The sequence below is a fragment of the Crotalus tigris genome, unplaced genomic scaffold, assembly GCF_016545835.1.
Source record: "Crotalus tigris isolate CLP2741 ecotype Arizona unplaced genomic scaffold, ASM1654583v1 scf7180000017781.746583, whole genome shotgun sequence".
In the NCBI taxonomy this organism is placed as follows: Eukaryota; Metazoa; Chordata; class Lepidosauria; order Squamata; family Viperidae; genus Crotalus; species Crotalus tigris.
This window is the reverse complement of record NW_024096631.1, coordinates 41,750-66,222: the sequence shown is the minus strand read 5'-3', so window position 1 is coordinate 66,222 and position 24,473 is coordinate 41,750. Positions and strand designations below refer to the sequence as shown.

Below are 24,473 nucleotides of genomic sequence, written 5' to 3'. Positions count from 1 at the left end.
AAAAAATGGCGGATCGCGTTGTTTGGCAACCCCTGTGAAATGGTCGTTCAACCCCAAATGGGGTCGCGACCCACAGGTTGAGAACCGCTGTTCTAGTGCGGTGTTTCTCAACCTTGCTATCTTTAAGCTATGTGGATTTTAACTCCAATGGACTGGCTGGGGAATTCTGGGAGTCCACACATCTTAAATTTGCCAAGATTGAGAAACATTGTTCAAGTGTCAGTGTAATATGTAGAATATGATACTATCGGTAACATATGAAGTGATTGATAACATATGAACTTATTTTATATCCATCTGGATACAAAATAAAATTCCATGACAATATTGTCCAATATAGTAATGTATTTCTTGATTGTTGGGAGCTAATATTCTAGCACTTAATTCTTCCTATATTTTTTGGAAAATAAGAAAGTTCACAATAAAATATAACTATCCTCTTGAGGCTATGTAGGTTTTTTCAAACAGTGAATATTTGGCTTATGTAGGTTATTCAGTAAATATTTGGCTTGAAAAGCTTTGGATTGCTTATTTTACTTCTCTGTCCCATTAGTTCCTCTTCCATTGCTACATCTTATTATGTTATTAGCCTTGTCTCCTTTGGTTATTTACATACAATTTTATTAATTGAGATCATATAATCATAGGTTTTTCTGCCTGTGAGTCTGAAAGCCCTTTTTGTTTCTGACTCATCTATTGTTTTGCATCATATATTAATTACATCTTTCAAGTGAAATAACATTAACACTTCCAAAATCACGTTTTCTTTCTTTCCTTTCCCCCCTTCCTTCCTTCCTTCCTTCCTTCCTTCCTTCCTTCCTTCTTGAAACTTATTTCACTTCTATGTTAAGGCTGAGTCAATATTAATCCATTTTAACTATGGTGAGATGAAAAGATTTTTCCTTTTATCTTTTTTATGCATATGTTTTAATAATATTTTTATTAATTTTCTAATTTTACATTTAGGTATTTAAAAAGCAACATGGTAGCTGGGTTAATCAATAGGTCAGTAACATACAAAAATCTTTAGTGCAAATTTCAAACTACAACCTCAAATATTTCCTCTCTTTTTCCCTTAATATCTACTATCTCATATTTAAGTTAATACAGTTCTTATTATATCAACTAAATAAAAACATCATTATTACATTTATCAATAAATTTTAGCTTATACATATCTTAATTACTTTTACATTCAATCAATGTCCTGTTTTTGGTTTTTCCCAATTTTTAGTTTCCCATCAATATTCAAATTTAACATTTGATATTTATAATTTCCAGGTTTTAGGTAACCAGTTTCCTTTATCTCAGTTCATAACAGAATCTAATATTCAAATTACACATGTTATCAATTTGAGTATAATCTTGTTCTATTTTCTAGAAGTCATCTATTTCCTCCCATCTTACATCATCTAATTAATAATAAAGTATCCCCTTTAAATAAATCAAAGCCCATTATATATATTATCTGAGTTAATAAATCAAACATATTCATAATATTTTTTTTCATTTGCATCTAATTTTTAAGTATTAAACAAATAGCATCTTAGTGATGAGCTATATTGCTATGGCCGGTCTTTCCTTTGCTGGTTTGGAGGGCTGCCCCAGATCAAGCAGAAGGGCTGCCGCCCTCCCACAATCAAGCAGGGTCCCCTCCTTGCTTGTCGCCCCTACAGGGTGACTTTTGACCCTTTCCAGGATCCCCCTGTGGAGCGAAACCGAACGTGGAAGACGGAGCTCTCCTTCCAGCGGCCACAGTGGCCGCAATGGCAAAGCGGAAGCCTTTTTTATGCATAATTATTAATGAAGTGCCTAGATTTTGGCCAAATAAGATTTTTTTTTCTTCCAAGGAATTGACTGATAAAGAAATGAATGGCACTTCTACACGACCATCAGCCCCATCTTCCATAGGCTTTTTTACATTTTTGTGTGACTTCATGAATAACCTAAATAGTTGGTCAATGCCTCTATCTGGCCACTGAATACAGTACAAATGACTACTATTGTGCAGGGGAGAGGGCAGAGGGGATCTTCATTGTGGGAGGGAACATTGAAATCCATAGTGTCAGGCAAGACTGGAATCCTTGCCATTGGAAAACCACTCATCCTACAGCTCCAGAGGAAATGCAGTTAAATGATATTCAAGGCATTTCTGCTTCAATTGGAGCTGAGTTAGCAGCTACTTGGCTTAACTTTCCATCCCAATTTAAATCCTACAGTTTCATGGGCTTACAGTTAGTGCCATTCTCATAGGAAGAAATTTGCACACTAATGCCATTTCATTTAGTCTGAGGAAAGAAAGAACATCTGATGGCTTTATACTAATTGGTGGCATCAGAAAAGCCCTCTGATGTCCCCTGATTATCCAGGAGAGGAGAAACAGGTTTTGCAATATGATTACAATGGCTCTAAGCTAGAATACTTGCTATAACGTTCTTTGGCAAGTAGTCTCAAATTTATGTGGTCTGGATTTGAACTATCTGAATTTGACCTTGTTATGAGAGTACTTTTCATGAAGTAGTTTATTTGCTGCTACTTATTTATTTCTTAAACTTATAGGCCGCCTATCCTTCCAATAGGACAATTCTGGGTGGCTAATAGAACATAACAGGATAAACAGAAAAGGAATTAAAAGTTTTAAAACTATGCACATTAAAATTTTAAAAGTATGCAGAAAACCAGAACCAAGGAGACAGATAGGATGGGGATGATCCCATCAATCAATTTGAGTGCCTCCCTTGTGATCCCAAGCCAACTGGCAAAATCAAGTTTTAATATCCTTCTGAGAGCCCTAAAGACTGGGAGCAGTTCTCATTTTCAGTGGTAGAGTGTTCCACAGGTCAGAGCCTCAGAGGAAAAAGCTCTTTTTCCTGACCCCGCCTGCCAGAATTGCATAGCAGACAGGGTCCATAACAAACCTCTTCTGCTGGAAGCGTTGACAATGTAGAGAAGTATTTCTGCTAAGGGAGGTTAATGTTGTTTCATGTATCCTCATTGGCAGTCCAACAAAGCCAGGTCTCATTTACTCCAAAGCATTTGATATTAGTACACTCATTAAATGATTCTACTCAGTAGAGGATGCCAACAAAACAGAACAGAACAAAACAAAACAAAACAAAAAATAGCATGGTTGTAAATTGCCACAAAAGACTGAAGATGTATATTTCCTTTCTTTTCCAGATTACATTTTATGTTCCCCAAAGCCAACTTTTATACTTGTAATTTTTAATGAGCAAAAAAATCAGTAAAAAACAACACCCTATTTCTACTTCCTTCTTGCTCATGTTTTTGACATATTCAATGGTCGTTCTTCCTCGGTTATAAAATCTTGTCTAGTTCTTCTGGGCTGCACACTTATTCTTCTATTTCCTTTAAAAAAAGTCCCCATTGACTTTTAAAAGAATATATTTGAGTATAACATATAGTTTGGCCCTAACACAGTTTGAAAGAATGAGGTTGATAGATTTAGGACATGAATGTATGATATGGGACAATTTAAAGACCATTTAAGTTCATGCTATAAATTTATGAGAAAATATTTAATGTTATAAATCTTAAGAGAATGAATTCTAGTGAAGATTCTGTTCTCTCCCCTGGCAAAGCCAAACAAAAACAGGAATAGAATGTCATAACAGAGTCTTATGTAATTAAAAAACTAAAGAATTGCAAACATTACTGGGAAAATATCTTTTCTGTGGTTTTTATTTTCTCAGTATAAAATTTAGTTTCCTGACGCCAGAAGAAACTCTTAACTTGTTTTTTATTACCAACAAATAAATTGTTATGAGAAGTATTTTCTCAAACCTGATGTTATTTTAAAGGAAAAAATATTGCTGTGAAAATATTTTTATAGAACCTCATATGGACACACATACTTTGTTAGTTAAGCCCATTCTGAACAGTATATATTATCTATTATGGAAGAATAGTGAAATGTATGGGATTTTTTAAGACAGAATAGAAAGACATAGGGCTCTAATATACAACTGAATCCAGTGACCTGAACTTTTTGAGATATCAGATTCCATATCACGAATGATAAAGGATCCATCCTTAATGATTCTGTGAATTAAGTTAGCATAGCTTTGCATAATCTTGTTTTCTCCAGAAATATTGGATTTGAATTCTAATTAATTTCCAACCAAGTTGGCTAAAGGCAATTGGAGTGAAATTAGAAAAGAGTAGTCAAACTTTCCTCTTTGCAGCCTTGACTGGAAAGAATTAATTCAAGGAACAAAATTCCAAGACCAATAATTAATAATATTTGTATTAGAATTTATTAGAAAGTTATAACACTTTAGATAAGATGCCTATAGTATATATTAACAATTCAACAGCAAGAGTCTTGTCTGTTTCTCCTGTTTTGTTGATGTAGAAAAGAAATAAGTCTTGTGAAGATGGGACAGTAGGCATTTCCTGTGTTGATAACTGTCAGTGCTTTTATCAATGTGAGAAATAGTTCTCACAAACAGATTTATTTAGCAAAAGATATATATCAGAGCTTAAAGATCAGACTGCCTCCCAGTAAAACAGTTCAAGGACCTTCTGAAATTGCATAAGACTGAGACTACAGCTTACTGAGAAAAATAAAGATTTTTACATGCATTTTAGAGAAAGTATAGACTATGTAAACTGTTTAGAAAGGGCTGTTAAACACTATGAAATGGTATATAAGTACTATTGCTATTGCTATTTTCAATGACATCAGATCCAGTCTGCTGTTATTTATGCATGTAGACAGACATGTACACAAATAATAGTAATAATAATAATAATAATAATAATAATAATAATAATAATAATAATAATAATAATAGTTGGAAGGGATCTTGGAAATCATCTAGTCCAACCCCCTGCTCAGGCAGGTAACCGTATACCATTTCGGACAAGTGGCTGTCCAATCTCTTCTTAAAAACTTCCATTGTTGGAGCATTCACCGCTTCTGGAGGTAGGTTGTTCCACTGGTTAATTGTTCTAACTGTCAGGAAGTTTCTCCTTAGTTCTAGGTTGTTTCTCCACACAGCAGCATTTGCTTAAGGAATTGAATCTGTTTTGGACCTTTGCAAAGTAAGGGGTCCCCATAAGCAAAGCAGCAGGCTGAAATAGACCGTAGTATGGGTGAGCAAGGGTGCAAAAGCAAATAACCCATAATTCAACTACTTCAGGACCTTCCTCTATTATTCCATTCTTATGTTCTCAGATTGTTGGAATTTTGGAGAGGCAACGACACGCATAGGCCTTCTTAGCCATTGAATAGAAAGGATTGACTGGATGTTTAAGGAAGATGGTCTAACCATTAGTAAATGCAGCTTTTTATTACCCAAAGGTTACATTGACCAATTAAGTATTCTGTTAAACAGGATTTTACTCAGTAATGATCCAGTACAATTCTTCCAGATATATATTTAGTTCAGGTGCTGTGGATATTCTATTTTGGATGCAAAACTTTTATCTGCTTTAGCAAGAAACCATCTGTAATATTAACTAGGGCTATGAGTGAGTTTCATACTTAGTATTGCACTGGACCACCAAATTCCTTAAGCTTCTACACAACAATCTTTCTTTACATATTGAAAGTAAAAAAATCTAGAATTTGGATTGTTGCAAAGTTCCATCAATTATTTTAGGTAATTCCTTTTCCAATGTATATACTTGCTGCCTACATATACAGAAGAAAAATTACAAGTATAGCTTTTGTTGAACTCCAGAATTTATGGTTTATATAGCACTAATCTAGAAATTCTCAGATTGTTAATGGTATTGTGTGCTTTGCTTGAGTTTATTGTAAGTAAATATGACAGCGATGCATGTTAAGGGCTATAAAGTTTGGCATCCATGGAAACATGCTGTACATGAGGATTATAAATAATAGTGCCTCCCTCCATAGGAAGCAGAAAGTCTTTGATCTTGCAAATAATAATCCATTTCATTCTAATTCATATATTACCACCAACATTTTCAACTGGATTGTCTCCACTCTACTACATGCATTTTTAAACATGGGCAATTTGGATCTTTTGCCCCAGTTTCTAAATACATGAATATTGTTAGAATTATTTTCATTACAAAATGTAGTTCTCACCTTATGACCACAATTGGGACCAAAATTTCTGTGTTGTCATTTGGCTGTAAGTCGAGTCAGACACAATTTTACAACAATTTTTATGATGGGCATTAGGCAAATCACAGTGGAAAATCATGTGGTTGTTCTCCAATGGCCATATTTTTTGCCAGAAATCAGCAAAAAAAGAAGACCACAAATCACAATTGTGTGACCACAGTACACTATAACCAGCTGTAAATGCAAGTGTCAAGTGCCAGAATTGCAGTCACATCATTGTGAGGGAGTGGGGGGGATGGACTAATAGTCGTAAGTTCAAATATAGGTCTTAAGTCACTTTTTCCAAAGCTGATAAAACTTTAGACCATCACTAAAAGAACAATCCTAAGTAAAGGACTAGTTATCTGTGTGGATTGCCCACATAAACGATCACCATGGAAGAATGTTGTTGTTGTTGTTGTTGTTATTAAGTTGGAAGGGACCTTGGAGGTCATCTAGTCCAACCCCCTGCTCAGGCAGGAAACCCTATACCATTTCAGACAAATGGCTGTCCAGTCTCTTCTTTAAAACTTCCAGTGTTGGAGCATTCACCGCTTCTGGAGGCAGGTTGTTCGACTGGTTAATTGTTCTAACTGTCAGGAAGTTTCTCCTTAGTTCTAGGTTGCTTCTCTCCTTGATTAGTTTCCATCCGTTGCTTCTTGTCCTGCCTTCAGGCGCTTTGGAGAGTAGCTTGACTCCCTCTTCTTTGTGACAGCCCCTGAGATATTGGAACACTGCTATCATGTCCCCCCTCGTCCTTCTCTTCATTAAACTAGACATACCCAATTCCAGCAGCCTTTCCTTATATGCTTTAATTCATGCCTTCTTTGAAGAACTTGTTAGATTTTTATCCTGCCTTTTTATATCTTTATTTTTATTATTATATTTGTATTTTTATCCTGCCTTTTTATCAAGGCAGCAAACATACCTAATTTTCCTGCCTCCTGTGTTCCTCACAAGAATGTTGTGAATTTGGTTGAGTTGAGAGAGAGTGGCCCAAAATCACCCAGCCGGCTTTCATGGCGAAGGGATGCATAGAGTTCATCATCTGCTGGTTTCTAGGCCAGCACTATAATCACTACACCACATAAAATCACTTATTCCTAAAACATACAATTTAGTACACTTATTTGGTGCTTTGACAATTTTGAACTTTCCTTCTTTCATGCTTTTAACATTCAGATAATAGAAGGAATGAATTAAAATATTCTGCTGAAACCAAATCACTTTTATCTTTTCTATGGTAGAATAATTTCTATACAGAAAAACTGATTGCAGCGTATTACACAGAGATAGACAAAAGAGGCATATGAACACAAACACACATACAGATAACTTTTAAGTCCTAATATTATGTGTCAATATGTTTATTTCTGGCTTTAATCTAGAAACCTTCTTTTGAAATCATTGAAATTCTACTAGAGTAAACAATTTGTCTCTTCAAATTATTTATGCCTTCAGCATAGAAAAGAAAAATAGCCTTATAGGTAAATTTTAGGATTTTTAGCCCACATTAAGCAGCATCCTGAACATGTCTATTCCCCTAGTAGAAAAAGATCAGTTTAGGAGGTACTCTCTTTATTCCAATTCAGAGTCTTTACGCAACATGGATTGTACTCAGATGTGTGGAAAGCCATTTTTCTCAAAGACAAGAAAGGAGGTGATTTAACAATGATTGGTCACCAGTGATGGTAATATAGAGCACTGCTTTTCCACTGAGAGGAAACATTATATTGCAGTTAGAATCCAAAGCAAACATAAGCAATTTTTCATGATTTCCATTACAACGAATAGTAGAGAGGGAAAAGGAAAGTAATTAAATTCACGCTATACACTTCTGCTCTCTATGGATATGCTAGTTTTCTTTTTTCTCTCTCTCTGAAATTTGAAATAAGATAGAATATTTTAACTCTGCTTTATAGCAGGATATATTGGAAACTGTAATGGAAGTGGGTTCTGTCTTATAGCATAGAGCTATATTGGACTGTCAGAAAATGATGTGTCTTATGTAACAGTACATTCATTCATTTATTATATTTATATTACAGTTCAGGTCACATGGGCCACGCTACTATGATCAATGAAAATCAGTGGTCTGGTTTCCATCAAAATGCCACCAACTTCTCCTGAATTAGCTAAATGCCATAAATAAGCCAACCAAACAGGTAGTCAGAGTCAAAGTTTAGTGCCACCAAACTGGGATGCCCTCATTCCCTCTTCATCGCTGGTACATTTTATGAGCTGATAATTTTTTTCCCATTATTTTCAATGCCCTTTTTCTTAAAAGAAATCCATCTTGTAAAGTTGTAAAAGGTGGTGGAGAGAAAATGCAATTACAACACAATAGAGATCAGCTAGGTGCAGTTTATGACTGTTGCCTTTCTTCCTTTCAGCTATTAGATTTGGGCGAATGCCACAAGCTGAGAAAGAGAAACTCTTGGCAGAGATTTCAAGTGACATCGACCAGCTGAACCCTGAGTCTGCTGATCTGCGAGCCCTGGCCAAGCTGCTCTACGATTCCTACATAAAGTCTTTCCCCCTGACCAAAGCCAAGGCAAGGGCAATCTTGACAGGAAAGACAACAGACCAATCAGTAAGTGCCATCCAGTTGTTCTTTTCTTCTTTGGGCAAAAGGTCTACCATTCTAATTGTAGACTGTATTGTTTTGTTTTCGTGTGTGTTTTTTTAAATGTATTTGGTGCTTAACATATTTCAAACCAAAGGTGGAATGCAGGAAATGGTTTAAATGAGATAAGTAAATATTATTTGGAAAAAATCAAATAAAATATTTGAATCCCTTACAACTATGTGAAGGTCAACACAACTTGCCTTCCTGTATAGTTATCCCTTTTTCTATAGGAATCACCTACATCAGGGGTCTTCAAACTTGGCCCTTTTATGACTTGTGTACTTCAGCACTCTGGCTGAGGAATTCTGGGAGTTGAAGTCCACAAGTCATAAAAGGGACAAGTTTGAAGACCCCTGACTTACATTATCCAATGGAGCTACTGTATGTCTTAAAGCATCCATGTTGGGCTACGATTCGATTTCTTTCTTGGCATTAGACTGGACGTTTTTAGGTCTCTGATAGAAAGGATAATTCAAGGACCAGTCACATCCTTTTGCTAAGGTTTCTCAGCCTTGACAATAGATATGTGGATTCAATTCCCAGAATTCTCCAGCCAGCATACTTGTTGGAGAATTGTAGTAGTTGAAATCTATACATTTTAAGATTGTCAAGATTATAAAACTCTGTGTTAGAAGAACAGCACATTCACATTTTTGCTGTTTTAAAACTAATCCATCTAGTCCCACTGATCTTATTATTTTCAGTTGTCAACAAATGTCTAATGTTCAGTACTTCCAGTGTTTACTTTACTTCTTTATACTCTATCTGTTTAACAACTTTACTAGTGTATGCTCATGAAAATCCTTGTTTACATCCTTTACTGCCGACTTGTAATTAGATCTGAGCAAATTTACTTTTTTTTTTCTTTTATTCTCATTTGAATAAGATTTCCTTGGTCAGAAAGAACTCTTATACTTCCTTGATGCTATGTGATGACCTTGCACATGTCCACCTGTCTCTAATGGTATATTCAGCCTCAGTATTTCTAGAAGGCCACCAGTTCTGTCAATCATAAGTTGCATTTTCACAGCATCTCACAGATGCCCTCCCCCTCTTCTTCTTGAGCTGGTTGATGGTGGAAGGTAGGGGTTAGCAGGAAGGAGAAAAAGGCCTTAACACCTAGGTGAAGGGAGAAGTTTCAGAAAACAGAACAAGGCAGGAGTTTTTGCCAATAAGACTGTCTGCTCCGTAACTCCCAAAGGAGTACTGCCAAATTGTCTTTGGAGCATTTCCTCTGGAACAGGAGTTAAGTTGATATTTAATCGGCTTGGCTTCTCCAGACGCTCCATAAAATTTATGGAGTTGATGCTGCTCTCCCATTGAAAGAAATGCATTGAAAGAAATCTTAGTTTGTTTTTCTGAAGAAGACATGATTATATTCACAAAACACACAAAAGAGTGGCCACCCTGCAAAATGCCCCTCTTAAACAGAACATTGGGCAGTCTTCACAAGATGTTCAGATTTGGCTGTATATAACCAAATGTACTATTTTGTAAGACGTGAACAGGTTCACACTATCCACAACTGATATATTGAGAAAAGGATTGGACTGCTACTTCCAAATATTTTTACAGGATCTGTGTGATTTATAGATACGCTGTCTGCATACTTGGTGGGCTGTGTGTAGATGTGGACCCTGTTATTTGCGGAGGTCCATCCCAGCCTAACAACTGTGGATAATGAAACAAGGATTATTTTATTGTTTGTTAACCCCATATGGCAGTGGTGGCTAACCTTTTAGAGATTGAGTGCCCAAAATGCAACCCAAAACCCACTTATGTGCCAGGTAGGTGTGGCCCACTGGGTGGGTGTGGCTATGCTGGCCCTGGTAGACTGGGTGGGCGTGGCCAGGGTAGGCATGGCCACCTCGATGTTGCTCGTGGGGAGGGACACTGTGGGGGCCGGGCAGGGTTGGGGGAGATCAGGGGGTCTCTGGCAGGTGGGGCAGTGGGCAGGAGGCTTAACTTGCGAGGTGAGGCAGGGGGCAGGGGGGCTGCCATTGCCATGGGGCAAGGCGAGGCAGGGGCCACCTTGACACCATCAGCCCCCGCATACAGAGGACAGCGAGCGCATGGGGGCCGACGGTGTCCATTAACAGCCACAGCCTGCTGGTCCCTCGACTGGCGCACTCTGGGGCTCCGCAGCCCGCTGTAAATACCAGGCCAGCTCTTCAGCAACAGGGGAGGGGGTAGGTGTGTGATGAAGAAAAAAGGTCAGAAAAGAAATGGTTTGGGAAGCGAGTGTATCTGGGCAGTGGTGGGTGGGGCAATCTCTCCAGCCTCCCCTCTGGCTCCAGAAAGCGCTTCTGCCATGCGCGGCTGTCCCATCGTTCCTGCAATCGACCTCCATGTTGCCACATTAAATAATATTTTAAAATGTGTGACTTCAGGGTAAATATTGTAATAGGCAGCCATTTTCTATTTATTCCCTGAATAAAGAAAATCTTGAAACTGGAAACTCTTTGAAACTGGGCTTTCACATTCCGAGTCTGATGTGCTAAGAATTGCATCTAAACTGGAACTTTTGTGTGCGTTCTTGTGACAATGTTCACCTATCCCTAATTAAAATCCAACAATGAGGATAGTGTTACTGGGATAAAAAAAGGCCAATTCTTTCTTAGCCTTTCCTTTAAAAAGAATGAGAATAAATGTCCTCATTCAGTAAATAATGTGTAAAACAATTTTATTATGTGATGGACTTTGGGTTCCCAAACATTAACATGTTTATTGTGGACACAATTCTCAACTATGTTCCTTCTCAGAATTATGGGCAACACTTCATAATGTGTAAATGTGTAAATGACTGGTAATGCTTAAATGGGTTGTACAGTTTAAAATAATTATGTAGACAATTTTTTTCTGAGACATATAGTGCTCACTAGCCTTTGCAAAATATACTTTGTTAAATCTATTTCAGGTTCTCTAGTTTTCAACACTTAGTATTTTCTGCAATTTTCTAAGAAATACCACTTAGAAATAAGGAAGATCAAGGAAACACTGAAAATAATAAAGCAGCAGATAACAGTTATAGCCAAAAAGATCAGCAGACACAAAGTGTGAAATGCAAATTATAGGCAGAACTTTCAATTTCAATCCAATCAGAAACATTTCTACCAATCAGACACTACTTGATAAGGAAAAAACAGTGTAGTTCTCTGGCCACATATGGGATAACTCAAAGAATACAACAAGAATGCAGCTTGGTTAAAGGAGGTGGATAAGAATAAAAAAAGCAGTTGAAATAAAAGAATTAGTAATAATAGCAGAAACGGTAGAAAAAAGAGCAAGGAAGATCAAGAATTGGTCAGCACCAGGTGAAAATGAACTGGTTGAAACATCTGACTAGTCTACACACACTTGTTGCCGAGCAGTTTAACAACATACTGCAAGGAGGTAAAATTGAAAAGCGGCTAACATCTGGCAAAATATACCTGATAATGAAGGATCCAGCAAAAGGGGCAGCACCAGGCAACTATAGGCCAATTACCAATTACCAACAACTTTCAAATTGCTGACTAGTGTGGTAGCTGATGAAGTCCAATAGCATCTAATTGAAAACAAGCTCTTTCCACCTGAGCAGACAGGAATCCTCCCAAACAGCAGAGGAACAAAAGATCAAGTCCAATTGACCAGATGATTTGGGAAAATTGCAAGAGAAGGAAGACCAACCTGAATGTAGTATGGATTGACTACAAAAAGGCATTTGACATTCTGCCACATGTTTGGATAATCAAGTGTCTAGAAATAACATAAGTCAGTAGAAATATCTGCAGCTTTGTGCAGAGATCAATGGCACAATGGAAAACAATATTGCTGGTCAATGGTGGTAAATATCAAATTAATATCAAAAGAGGAATTTTACAGGGCGACTCACTATCATCACTACTGTTTGCCACTGCACTGATTCTTCTGTCAATACTGAAAAAGTTGCCCTATGATTATCAAACATCAAAAACATATGCCAGGCAATCTCACATCTTTTACATGGATGATCTGACGCTGTATGGAAAAACACTATCTGAAATTGAATTACTACTCAACATTGTCCAAGGTATTGCAATGGAGTTTGCACTGGACAAATGTATTGCCCTCACCATCAGTAGGGGAAAAATAGTGAGAGCTGAAGGATGCACTACAGAAATAACATCAAGAGTCTAGATGAAGATCACTACAAATATCTGAGCACACTGAAGTCAAGAAGAAGATTAATAATAGATCATCAGAAGAATGAATAAGATCTTAGAGTTCAAACTCACTGGTGGAAATACCATTAAGGCAATTAATACCTGGGCAATTCCAGTCATTAAATACACAGTTGGAATAGTAGACTAGATTGAAACTGAATTAAACCTCTGGATAGGAAGAACAGAAAAATAATGACATTGAATTATGCCCTTTATCAGCGCAGTAATGTTGACAGACTCTACTTACCAAGGAAAATAGGTGGGTGTGGAGTATTACAAGTATACCAGACAGTTGAAGGAAAAAAAAGGACATTGGAAGAATATCTGAAGGACAGTGGAGAAGATACACTGAACCCACTTCATTAGGAAGGTTCACTGAGTATTGTATAGACCAAACTGGCCTTCAAGAAAGACCAAATGAAAGATAGTTAAGAGACATGACAAGGCAAAGTATTACATTAAAAAATAGCAGGCAAAGCAGATAACAAGACTTGGCAATGCCTAAGAGCAGGAAAATTGAAGACAGGGGGGCAAATTCTGGCTGCATAAGATGAAGCCTTAAGAACAAATGCATACAAAGCGAAAATTGAGAGGACAGCAACAGATAGTAAATGCAGGCCTCTGCAAAGAAGTTGAAAAACTTAGTTGATTGCAACAGAAGATTACATAGACTGACTCTAAACAATGGCATGACAAAGTAGAAACAATGGTGCACTGGAATATCTGCAAAAAAAAATACCATTTGCCTGCCAGCAAGAACTGGTGGCTCAACAAAATAATAGAAAATGAAAAAACTAAAGTGCAGAATTCAAACAGATAGGCACTGGCTAGATGATATATCTCAGACTTAACAACTCTGGATAAGAAAGGAAAAAATGTTTGGATAGTGCATGTTGCAGTATCATGTGGTGCCTTTAATCTTAACCTTATATAGGCAACAGATCTGAATTTTGACAATCCTCTTATCCTCTGTAGTAACAGGTCCATACTCTTTTGGGGAGTTCTCCAACTCTCCCATTTTTAAGAGATTTCAATGGGTAAGAAAGAAAAGCAGAAATCAGATCTTCCACCTTTCTTCCTATATATCATTTTCCATGTCTGACATTCCTTTGATTTTAAAAACAATTCTTCAAAGTCCAGTTGAAGCAAATAATGCTGCAGCACCTTCTACTTTTCATCCACATAGCTACCTGGTTCATTGTGATGACTTTAGAATACATTCTGAGGAAACACATTCTTTATGAAGTGATCACAATGAAACAGCCTTCTAGATATGTCTGTGTGTCTGTCAATGTCTGTCTGTCTGTCTGTCTGTCTGTCTATCTATCTATCTATCTATCTATCTATCTGCAGTTCATCAATCACAATTGTTTACCTGTTTTTGTTTTAAAGAATCAATGATTCAATAGTATTATTGACGTAGGGATAAATTCAATAAAATACCGTAAAGGGATTTGCTGCACAATGCTACTGTCTTCTATTTCTGTAGGAGTAATGGCTTATCTTCCATGTTGTTTGATGAGTTTTAGAACTAAGGTACAAGTAAGCTTTTCTATTTCAGCTTCTCTTCTCTGTCATTGAGGATGACAGTGTTACATTCCAGTCCCGGGTTAAGAACATTCAGTAAATGTGTGTATGATCATGGGGAGTGGAGGGAATCAGCTGACAATATTCCAATCCCATGCAATACATTTTCCATGGGTTTTATTGCCCATTACAAATCTATGGCAAGGAAATTCAGAAAAACATAAAAATACAGTTTAGGTTTAGTAATAAAATGTAGGAGCCTAATTGTAATGGCAGTATTATGCTGGTGTAACAAGTTTCCAAAATGATAAAGCAGATATGCTATTGGTTTTAAATGATTGCTGTTTCTTAGCAGTTTACCTTGAGGGGGAAACATAGGGCTTTATTTACCAAAACAAAATGGTTTTCTTCAAAATATGTCCTTGAAAACTGAGAGACCTATTGCAGCTGAGTTCTTCACACTTATACACTTAAATCTGTCTTCTCCAACCTGTTTTTCAGATAGTCACTGTTTCATGTTGCAAAAATCCTGATCATCAACTGTATCTTTTTTTTTTTAGCCATTCGTCATTTATGACATGAATTCCTTAATGATGGGAGAAGACCAGATCAAGTGTAAACATTTGGGCCCCATGCAAGAGCAAAACAAAGAAGTGGCCATACGTATTTTCCAGCGCTGCCAGTTTCGCTCAGTGGAAGCTGTTCAGGAAATCACTGAATTTGCCAAAAGCATTCCAGGTTTTGTGAGTTTAGACCTCAATGACCAAGTAACTCTCCTGAAGTATGGAGTGCATGAGATCATCTATACGCTCCTAGCCTCCATGATGAATAAAGATGGTGTTCTCATATCCAATGGACAAGGATTCATGACTCGGGAATTCCTAAAGAGTTTGCGGAAACCTTTCTGTGACTTTATGGAGCCAAAATTTGAGTTTGCTGTCAAATTCAATGCACTGGAATTAGACGACAGCGACTTGGCAATATTTATAGCTGTCATTATTCTCAGTGGAGGTAAGTATGAAAAAGTTTCATAGTTCTCCTTGATTTGCAAAGAATTTAGCCAGGGTGCATGACTTCTGAGCCCCCCAAACATCCCATACTTAGCCCACCAGCCTTGTACTTTGGTTTTCGGTATACTGTACCTTTTCCCCTCAGAACATTAAAACAGAGAATTTGATTGAATCCCTGGCATAGTTAGAAATGCCTCCTGAACTGCTTTCATAAATTAGGTGGTCCTGATTTGAAAACTCTACTACTGTATTAATGGATAGGCTCTTGTCTCCTGAGGCCTAATTTACATATGTGCAATGATCCTGATAGGACAAACATTCTTGAGGCCATTTTTCTCATCCTATTATATGCAGTTTGGAAGATAAATGAAATGAATAATTGCCCTTCATGAAAGAGTTTAAATATCCTCCAAAAAGTATGTATCAGGAGTCCTAGGAGTTCTTACGGTCTCAGTTTTTGGATCTGTGTGCAGCTGCTCCATATCCAGTGACTGCATATTAGCCAGTTGATTCATTTTAGACTCTGGACTAACTCTACTCATGCTGGTCATTGGATTGGATCCCCTTGGGAAGAAAGATACAAGAATCTTTGTGAAGTAATCCTTGCTTGACGAATCAGATCTTTTGGAGCCCTGGTTTCTTTCTGTACCCATTGATCACCCTTCAATCTGAACCTCTGCTTGTCCTTCAGTTCTTGTTCTTTGGTCCCAGCAAACTGAATTGTCCTTTGACTCCTGATTGCCTTCAGACTGCTGTCTCTGGGCAGCCCTGGCAGTTCAATCACAAAACTAAGGCCAGGAAAACTATCTTATACCAGAACAAACCATGGAACCCAATATTATTGGTTCTGTTTAATAGTTGTTTGTCAGATTCTGCAGCAGAAGTCTTGAGACTGAACATGGGGCCACCTATAAACAAACAAGTGTCAGATGGACCTATGTGTTTCTTTGTTATTCTTTACATCCCCAGTGTGACCCTACTGAGTTGAGTTGCTATTGTTTGTCACCATAGGCATTGCTATGTTTTCCTTATACAGAACCAGACACCACCAGCACTCTTACATAATTTCACTTCTCTGACTGCTTCTTTCTCTCAGCTACATTTGAGAATTGCTTGATTCAACAAGTGTCGGGATTAAAGGAGCTTAATTACTTTTCACTTGGTACTGCAGCATTAAAACATGTTGTTAGTTAAACTAAAATCTCATTTAGCAAGAATATACACTAAGAATTCTTGAAAAAGATGTTGGGATAATTGGACTCTTGAGTGGCTCTGTTTTCACCTTGATATGACAAATTCAAGAATCTACTCTAAATAATACAATTCAACAAAAGCTAAATTGAACGCTTTGAGAAGTACAGTGTCTTGGAATGCAAGATTGTCACCTTCTATCTCAAGAAATTCCTTTGAGTTGGATGGTACTTTTTGATAATAAAGATTAGAAAATGTCCTCCTGCTTGCTTTCCTCAAAACACTGAACACATAAAGAAAAAAGAAACCTGTATACATCTCAACTATGGATGTTTCAAATATGAATACTTTTTAACCTCTTTTATTTTATTTTAACAGATATTTAGAAATGCAAGGGAGGGAAACAAGAATATAAAGATTTCTAGGTTGTAAAAAATTGAGTAAGAATTTTCAAAGTAATATTAGTAATATCTTTAAAGATAATTCTAACTATTATTAAAAGCAAATCAGAAATATTAGTTTATGAATTAAGAAACTTTATCCTTATTGTAACAAAAGACAATTGTTACTAATTGCAACCCATCCTTCTTTTAATATTGCTAATAGGTAGACAGATAGTTAAAACAGTTTTAAAGGTTGCCCTAGATAAGAGGAAATAGCTGCATTTCTGAACATGATGGCAAAACACTTCTGGTTGAACTTGATTGATATAGTGCAATTTTGTATCCAAAAATTGACTCTGTGTGGGTGGGGGTGTATTTACAATTAAAAAACAAGAGAAAATTCAAATCCATAAGCCAATATTATACACATTGAGTTCTGCTGGAAAAAAATCCGTGAAAATTAATTTCTTTATTAGGTGTGCTTAAATCCATATATTTTCAATGCAAGTAGGGCTAAGGTATAAATTCACATCCTTTCCCATTCTTCTGTCCACATGGAAACTCTAGAATGGGATCTACTAGGACTGGATGTGCAAAATCCAATCCTTGTTAGAGATATTCCAAGCTTTTATTGATCCCTATGAAGTTTTGGTGCAACTGTAACTTGTGGTAAAATTTACCAAGTGGTCTTTTGCAAACTGGACTGAATTAACTGGGAGACATTTCTAGCAAGGCCTCATTTAGTACCTGTGAGATTCTTGCGTGAGAAAAATTTTCCCTAATTTATTGATTACATGCCATCAAGTTGATGTCAACTCTTAGCTCTTCCAGCAGCAACCCCTATCATCTCTGTAACTGACTCTATCCGCTTTGCTATTCATCGTCCTCTTTCCTTTCCTTCTACCTTTTCCATATTAAAGCCATCTCCAGAGAGCTAGGTCTTTGCATGTCTCCAAAGTAGAGTAATTTGAGTCTAGTCATTTGTTTGTTAAGTGGGAACTCTGGGTTGATTTGTTCAATGGTTTGTTTTCTTGGATGTCCACAGTGTTCTCAGGAGGGTTTTTTTTTTTTTTAGATTTTGGATTTTTTTTTATCCCACACTTATTCTTTTTATAAATAACTCAAGATGATGAACACACCTAATTCTCTTCCTTCTTATTTTCTCACAATAACAAACCTGCAAAGTGGATTGGGCTGAGAGAGAGTAACTGGCCCAATGTTTCCCAGCTGCCTTTCGTGCCTAAGGTGGGACTAGAACTCACATTCTCCTGCTTTCTAGCTGGGTGCCTTAACTACTGGACCAAACTGGAGTCTTCTCCAACACCAACAGCATCAATACTCTTCCTATTTTGTTTCTCCTGTGTTTTTGTATAACTATTTAATACTTAAAATAGCATCTTCAGTGAACTTGGCAACAAATGTATAATCAGATCAATTGTAAATTAAATTTTTAGAAGGATTTAATATGCATTTGCCTATAGACTACCCCAAAATAAAGCTCCCACAAAATGGACACTACAATCTGCTGTTTTTTACCATTGCTGTTTTTAAATCTTCTTCAGGCATAATCCAACAGAAAGTACATTCAGGATATTACATATTCCCAATAATTGTGCCTGAAGTGATACAGTTTAAAGGTTATCAAGTAATAAATCCACTGGGGTTTGAATAATTGAAACTATTGACAAATGTACATGATTTTGAAGATGAGCATTAAGTCGTAGTTTCCTTCATAGTTTGATCCAGTTTTAATTCTGCTACCAGAATTCTGGCCAAAATGGTCTTTCCTGTGAGACAAGAGGAATGAGATAATCCTTGCCAGTTTCATTTCACTGAAGCTTCATCACCACTTTCCTTGTTGCTCTGGGAATTTCAAGAAAAAGTGGAATAGTTTACCGTAGGAGAGATAGGATCAGAAGAGATTGCTTCCCCCTTTCCACGGGAGGATTCCCATACTACATTAACAGTCTCCTGTAAAAAAAAGCCATCTGCTAAATGCTTCTCTTGGATCCAGTCTAGTTGAAAATACATTTTTTCAGGGCTTGAACTGTTTTATCAGTATAGGACAGTGAAGGCGAACCTTTTAGAGACCGAGTGCCCAAACTGCCACCCAAAACCCACTTATGCATCGTCGGGTGCCGGGTGGGCGTGGCCCATTGGGTGGGTGTGGCTGCAGTGGTAACCGCAGACTGGGTGGGACTAAAAAGTTCAATCAATCAGTTCCAACTTTGCAAGATCTTTTTTTCCTGTGAGAAATTGAAATTGACTGATTGATTGAACCTTTTTTTTTTTTGTACATGGCAGCGGAGGCCTAAAGCGAAAAGGTTTTATAAAACCCAGCTGAAGGCCTAGGACTGGGACAATGGCGTGTGTGCCCACAGAGAGGGCTCTGAGTGTCGCTTCTGGCACCCGTGCCATAGGTTCGCCACCACTGGTATAGGAATTGCTGCTTAAAGACTGTAAAAGACAAACTCTCATTAAAAAGGACAAACCAGTCAACAATTTTAAGGGATACTCCACCTATTAAGAATTTTTTTTATATAACTTGTAAGATATGTGCAGCCAGTGCTAGTTTCTTTGGATTTAAAACCTGATTTATTCTGTACTCATTAAAATCAGGCACGCAATTGCTGAGTCACACTGACATTATGATAAGAGTTCCCAGCCAAATGCTTATTCTTGTTCTAAATGAGCTTCAGTAGCAATTGCTCTTAAGAGATAAGAATACATAGGAATTTTGCAAGTGTATATAGAACATAAAATAATTGTTATGAACATTTTGTAAGTAAATGATTAACAGAAAGTATAGTTCTCTTTGAGAATGTTGAAGAATAAAAGAGACTTCCACATTGGATAAAAGCCTATCTCTAAATATGGTCATCTACTTTGGGAACATTGTTTCAGCTTTATATTTTATGTAATTATCAGTCTTTCAAAAATAACTTTGATATTATTGATATTACAGTAGCAGTATTCTTAAAGTTTATCTGTAGTTAACTAAACTGCAGTTTAATTTTAAATTAAAAGAACTATAGAAGTTCGTTTTTATCTTTTCTGTTTAATGTTTCCTAAAAGGAGAATCCATGACTATTTGGGGACACAGGCATGTGTGCCACCCTATGTTAGGACTTTGTCTGGAATTTATCTTTAAATGCATTGAAGTGTCCAACTATTCAAATTCCAATTAGGCTTCATAATTAAAAAAAATGCTTCAGCATCATAAGCTTGGCCTTGATTTGGGGGTACTTTAAGAGGGAAGATTCTTGGAGAAAGCATTATGTAGGTTTTCTGCTTTGGAGGGGTTCTTTATCATGGTAAACAAGCAAAACAATAAGAAAGTAAGTAAGGGCCTCAAATCAAAGAAGATATCTGGATCTCTTGATAAACTCAAAAAACAAAAATTATGTCTAAGCCAAAAAAAATCCTTTTTTTATTGTAGAAAGGATCTGTACAATTCAGTCAGTTTTTGTATTTGCTTGGGATGCAAGGAAGTTACTTTTAGACAAGTTGAATAGTACTATATTGTTAACAACATTAAAGACTAACTATTAGTGAAGCAAGCAAGAGATTTTCTAGGTTTTCAAAAACAGTGGGAAAAGATGCTGCAGACTTTATATTTGCTTAAATTTTATGTTTATGCACAATGAGTCAAACCCAGATGTTTTAGGATTTGCAGATTATCAGAATACCATTAAAATCTATGTGATCTCCCAAAAACCAGACAAGTAACATTTTTTAAAAAATATTAACTTCCACATCTCTAAAATGTTTATGCACACATATCCTCCATACATAGCAGACAGATCTAAAAGTTTTGAATAAATGACCTTGAGTGTCACATGAGTAGGCTTCTGTTTGTGCAATATTACACGAACAGAGTTTGTCTCTCATTTCTTTTCTCCTTTTTTTCCCCTGGAAAAAAAAAATCTGTTGTGCTCTTCCAAGCTTCTTGAGCAAATTTGGAACTGGAAGGAGGAAAGAGAGAGGGGGAAGTCTGTCCTAACTGCAGAATCTCTTTTGCTGGCAGAAAGGCATCATAGGATATAACTCTTAAAATAATATAAGCCCAGTATGCCTACTCTTTTTGACACAGCTTTTCTGTGGGTCCTTTTTTATACTCTAGTGTTATTCCTTCCTCGTTTTTTAAAGTAGAATATTAGTATTGCTTATTTTTTATGGATTGGGTTTAGAATTCGGTAGTGGTAGCGATAACCTTATGATTTCTGAGAAAAAAATAAAACACTTGAGAAAAATGGTTCTATACGCTTGTTATGTAAAATTTAGGGGGATTATAAAATTTCCTATAACATTAGGTCTAGTTAGTCAGTGTGAATTATAATGTAAAAACCCAAGTTATGAAGATACTATCGAGTAATTCAGTTCCAGTTTATATGGAATGCTGCCTTTTTTTGACACCTAGGGTAAATAAGTCATTTTGTGGTTTATATAACCAGGTTGTAAATCCTTACAAGAACTAGTTCAGCCTACATGAACTCCTTTAAACAGACACAGAGCTGATTTCTTGCTTTCTTGTCTGTTATTGTTTTAACTTCCTTCACTTAACACCATACAATTACTATGACCTTGAATAAAATCAAATTCCAGTGACAAAACTGAGAACTTAAACCTGGCAATGTAATCAACAGCTTTATTTAAATAACTTAATAGCAGTCAATTTGGGCCTCTGGAGTTTGAGCTGCAAGCTTAATTGATCAAGGAAGTTAGCCTTTCGTGTATAAGAATTGTTCTATAAAAACTGCAGGAATGGCCACCATGAAATATCTGGTCTTTATAGGCCAAATCAGGGAAATGACATTGGGTTTTCTGTTAGGTATCCAAAAACTTGCACAACTCCTAAAGTCATCCTTTGTTGACTTTAGGAGTCTTCTTCCCTTTATTCTTTGATGATGGAGGAACTTTGTCATGTGAGGGTGTCATTTGCTCTGTTCCCTCCTCTGTTCAGTCTGTAAATCATAGACAACAACAGATCAGCCTTTTTTTGTTGGTGTTGTGTGACTTGCATCATCATTATCATTGTCCCCATGAGCATTCTGAATGGGACAAATGGAAATTTCTTACAATACAGCTGGAGGGCACTAGGTTAGTGAAAGCTGTACAGTATACCTTATAAGACATCTGAGCCTGAACCCGATGCCCTCATACATAACAAGATGACACCCAGCTTGTCCACTTACTTGATTGACTTAGCAATTGTTTTACTTATTAACTTTCACCTTGCAGCATGAAACCAGTGGATTCTGGTCATTAAGATGTGGTTTCACATTGCCAAGTGAGTTTAGGAGATTATATATTATCAAGAGAGGCAGCAATGGTCACTTGCAAATGTTGTCAAAATAAGAACATTGTGCACAGTTATTAGCAACATTTGGCTGTATTTTCATCCCTTTTGCTTCTAGAATTGTAGAGTTTCTCCATTTGTCCAAAAGTGCAACACAAAGACAGGAATACAATTAAGTTGTGGACCTGGTGTCCACCTGGTAGAGAGCTAGCTGAATGTTGTCAACAACTACATGTTAAATAAAAATCATAATCAAATGGCAAGAAAAATACAATGGAAAGAGGTACAGGTAAAATTGTGTGTGAAGGGAGAATCACTACTGAACTGAAACTAGAAAATATCTCTGACCCTAAAAAGCAGACTTTTGTGGCAGTCAAAAATGTATGGTAATTCCAGCTCAGGTAGCTTCCGCAGTGCTAGAACTGCTGCAGACACCTTTATTGTTCAGCTATACGAATGGTCATGTAGCTACATACATTTTAAAACAAATGGTTTTATTTGCTTCTAGATCGCCCTGGATTACTGAATGTGAAGCCTATTGAAGATATTCAAGATAGTTTGCTGCAATCGCTAGAACTCCAATTAAAGCTGAATCACCCAGAATCATCACAGCTGTTTGCAAAATTGTTGCAGAAAATGACAGACCTCAGACAGATTGTAACAGAACATGTGCAGCTGTTGCAAATTATAAAGAAGACGGAGACAGATATGAGCCTTCATCCACTCCTACAAGAAATTTACAAGGATTTGTATTAAGGGTCATCAGATTTCTAATTCATTTACTTAAGTACGTTCATCAAATTGCACTATTTCTTTAAGAGGGAAAATATTACATACCTAAGAAATTACTGTGAAAAAAAAAACATTTAAAAAGAGACAGAACTTTACTATTATAGATCTATTTTATGCATATTGTTTATAAAAATACATTTACAATTTGCTTTAAATATTAAAATGTCTATATCATCAAAATGTTGACCGTATTTAGCAGATTCTTTTTTCCTGACTTGTTTGATACAATAGCACTGCTTTTTCAACCTTAAAAATAACAATGGCGTAAAAGTATAGATGAGCTCCACTGCAAAGAAGAGTAATTTCCCCCTTGAGGAAAGTTTTCTGGATCTTGATGTGGTTGTGAATCAAAACAGTTATACAGGTCACTGCGTTATTTTACAGTGCTCAAATTACGTATATCTAACTTTTAAATAAGATTTTTCAGAAAGGGGCAAAAAGGCCCCAATTTTAAAAATATAATTAGCTGGGTGGGGGTGTTGTTAAAATATTCTTGACATTTAGCTGCGTTTGAAAGAGACTGCCAGAAGAATGAATATTTATGATTTACATTTATATTAAATAATATATGTACATTTCAAGGTGCTTAGGATACATCGTCCAAAATTAGTTTTATGCTTTTTTTTTTTAATGCTTCGTTTATATTGTATGCTGATTTCAAATGTGAGCTGCACAGCCTTTCTCTGCTGCCTCTAGCGGTAGTTTGGCACAGGACCAGAAAATCAGATTTGCCCTGAGATGTAAAACACTCCCTGTGTGTGTGCCGGTGTTGGTGGAGGTGGTAGCAGCAGGCTCTTTTGATCTTGGCAAAGCTGGCAGCGAGATCCCTCATGTGATTGCCCTCAAGCAAGCCAAACCGTTGCAAAGCAACAGGGCAGATTTTATGGGACTGCTGTTTGGATTAGTATTTATAGGGCAGCAAGTTGGAACAAGATAGCATTCATCAACTTCTGACTGAGAAAGGAAATTGTTCTTCACTGGAAATGCTTGGTGACTTTGGAAGGTCCACTGGTATCCCTGTTCAGACAGATGGTGCATCCGTCCTGCTTTTGATATGCTGGGAGTATGGGAGCTGAGCCAAAATGGAAATGTAGAAAGCATCTTTATCCCTTCTGTAAATATGCTGCTAATGCTGAAGGTTTAGAATGGTATAAATGGCCTGAAAATTACACCATTGCAGACAAAGTACTGATAACCATGATCTAAATACTATGGCTCAGGGAAATTCTCCATAGTGAGAGTGAATTAAATCAGAGGTAGATAACAAGTGGTAGTTCAGATATTGCTGAATTAGAGCTTCCAGTCTCCCAAGGCCAGTGGTGAGGGATGCTAGGAGTGATAGCATAGCAACATCTGAA

General features: G+C 36.7%; 1 protein-coding gene across 6 annotated transcripts in view; it reads left to right on the top strand.

The window, feature by feature from the left end:
- The window catches only part of PPARG (peroxisome proliferator activated receptor gamma), an 83,013-nt gene extending 59,817 nt beyond the window's left edge, over positions 1–23,196 (top strand). For all 6 annotated transcript variants that reach the window (XM_039342237.1, XM_039342241.1, XM_039342242.1 and 3 more), the window contains exons 5-7: positions 8,494–8,693; positions 15,001–15,451; positions 22,832–23,196. In XM_039342237.1, the coding sequence (XP_039198171.1) occupies positions 8,494–8,693; positions 15,001–15,451; positions 22,832–23,079 (899 nt within the window). In that variant the 3' untranslated portion in view covers positions 23,080–23,196. The remainder of the gene's footprint in view (positions 1–8,493; positions 8,694–15,000; positions 15,452–22,831) is intronic.
- Positions 23,197–24,473: the final 1,277 nt, after the last annotated feature.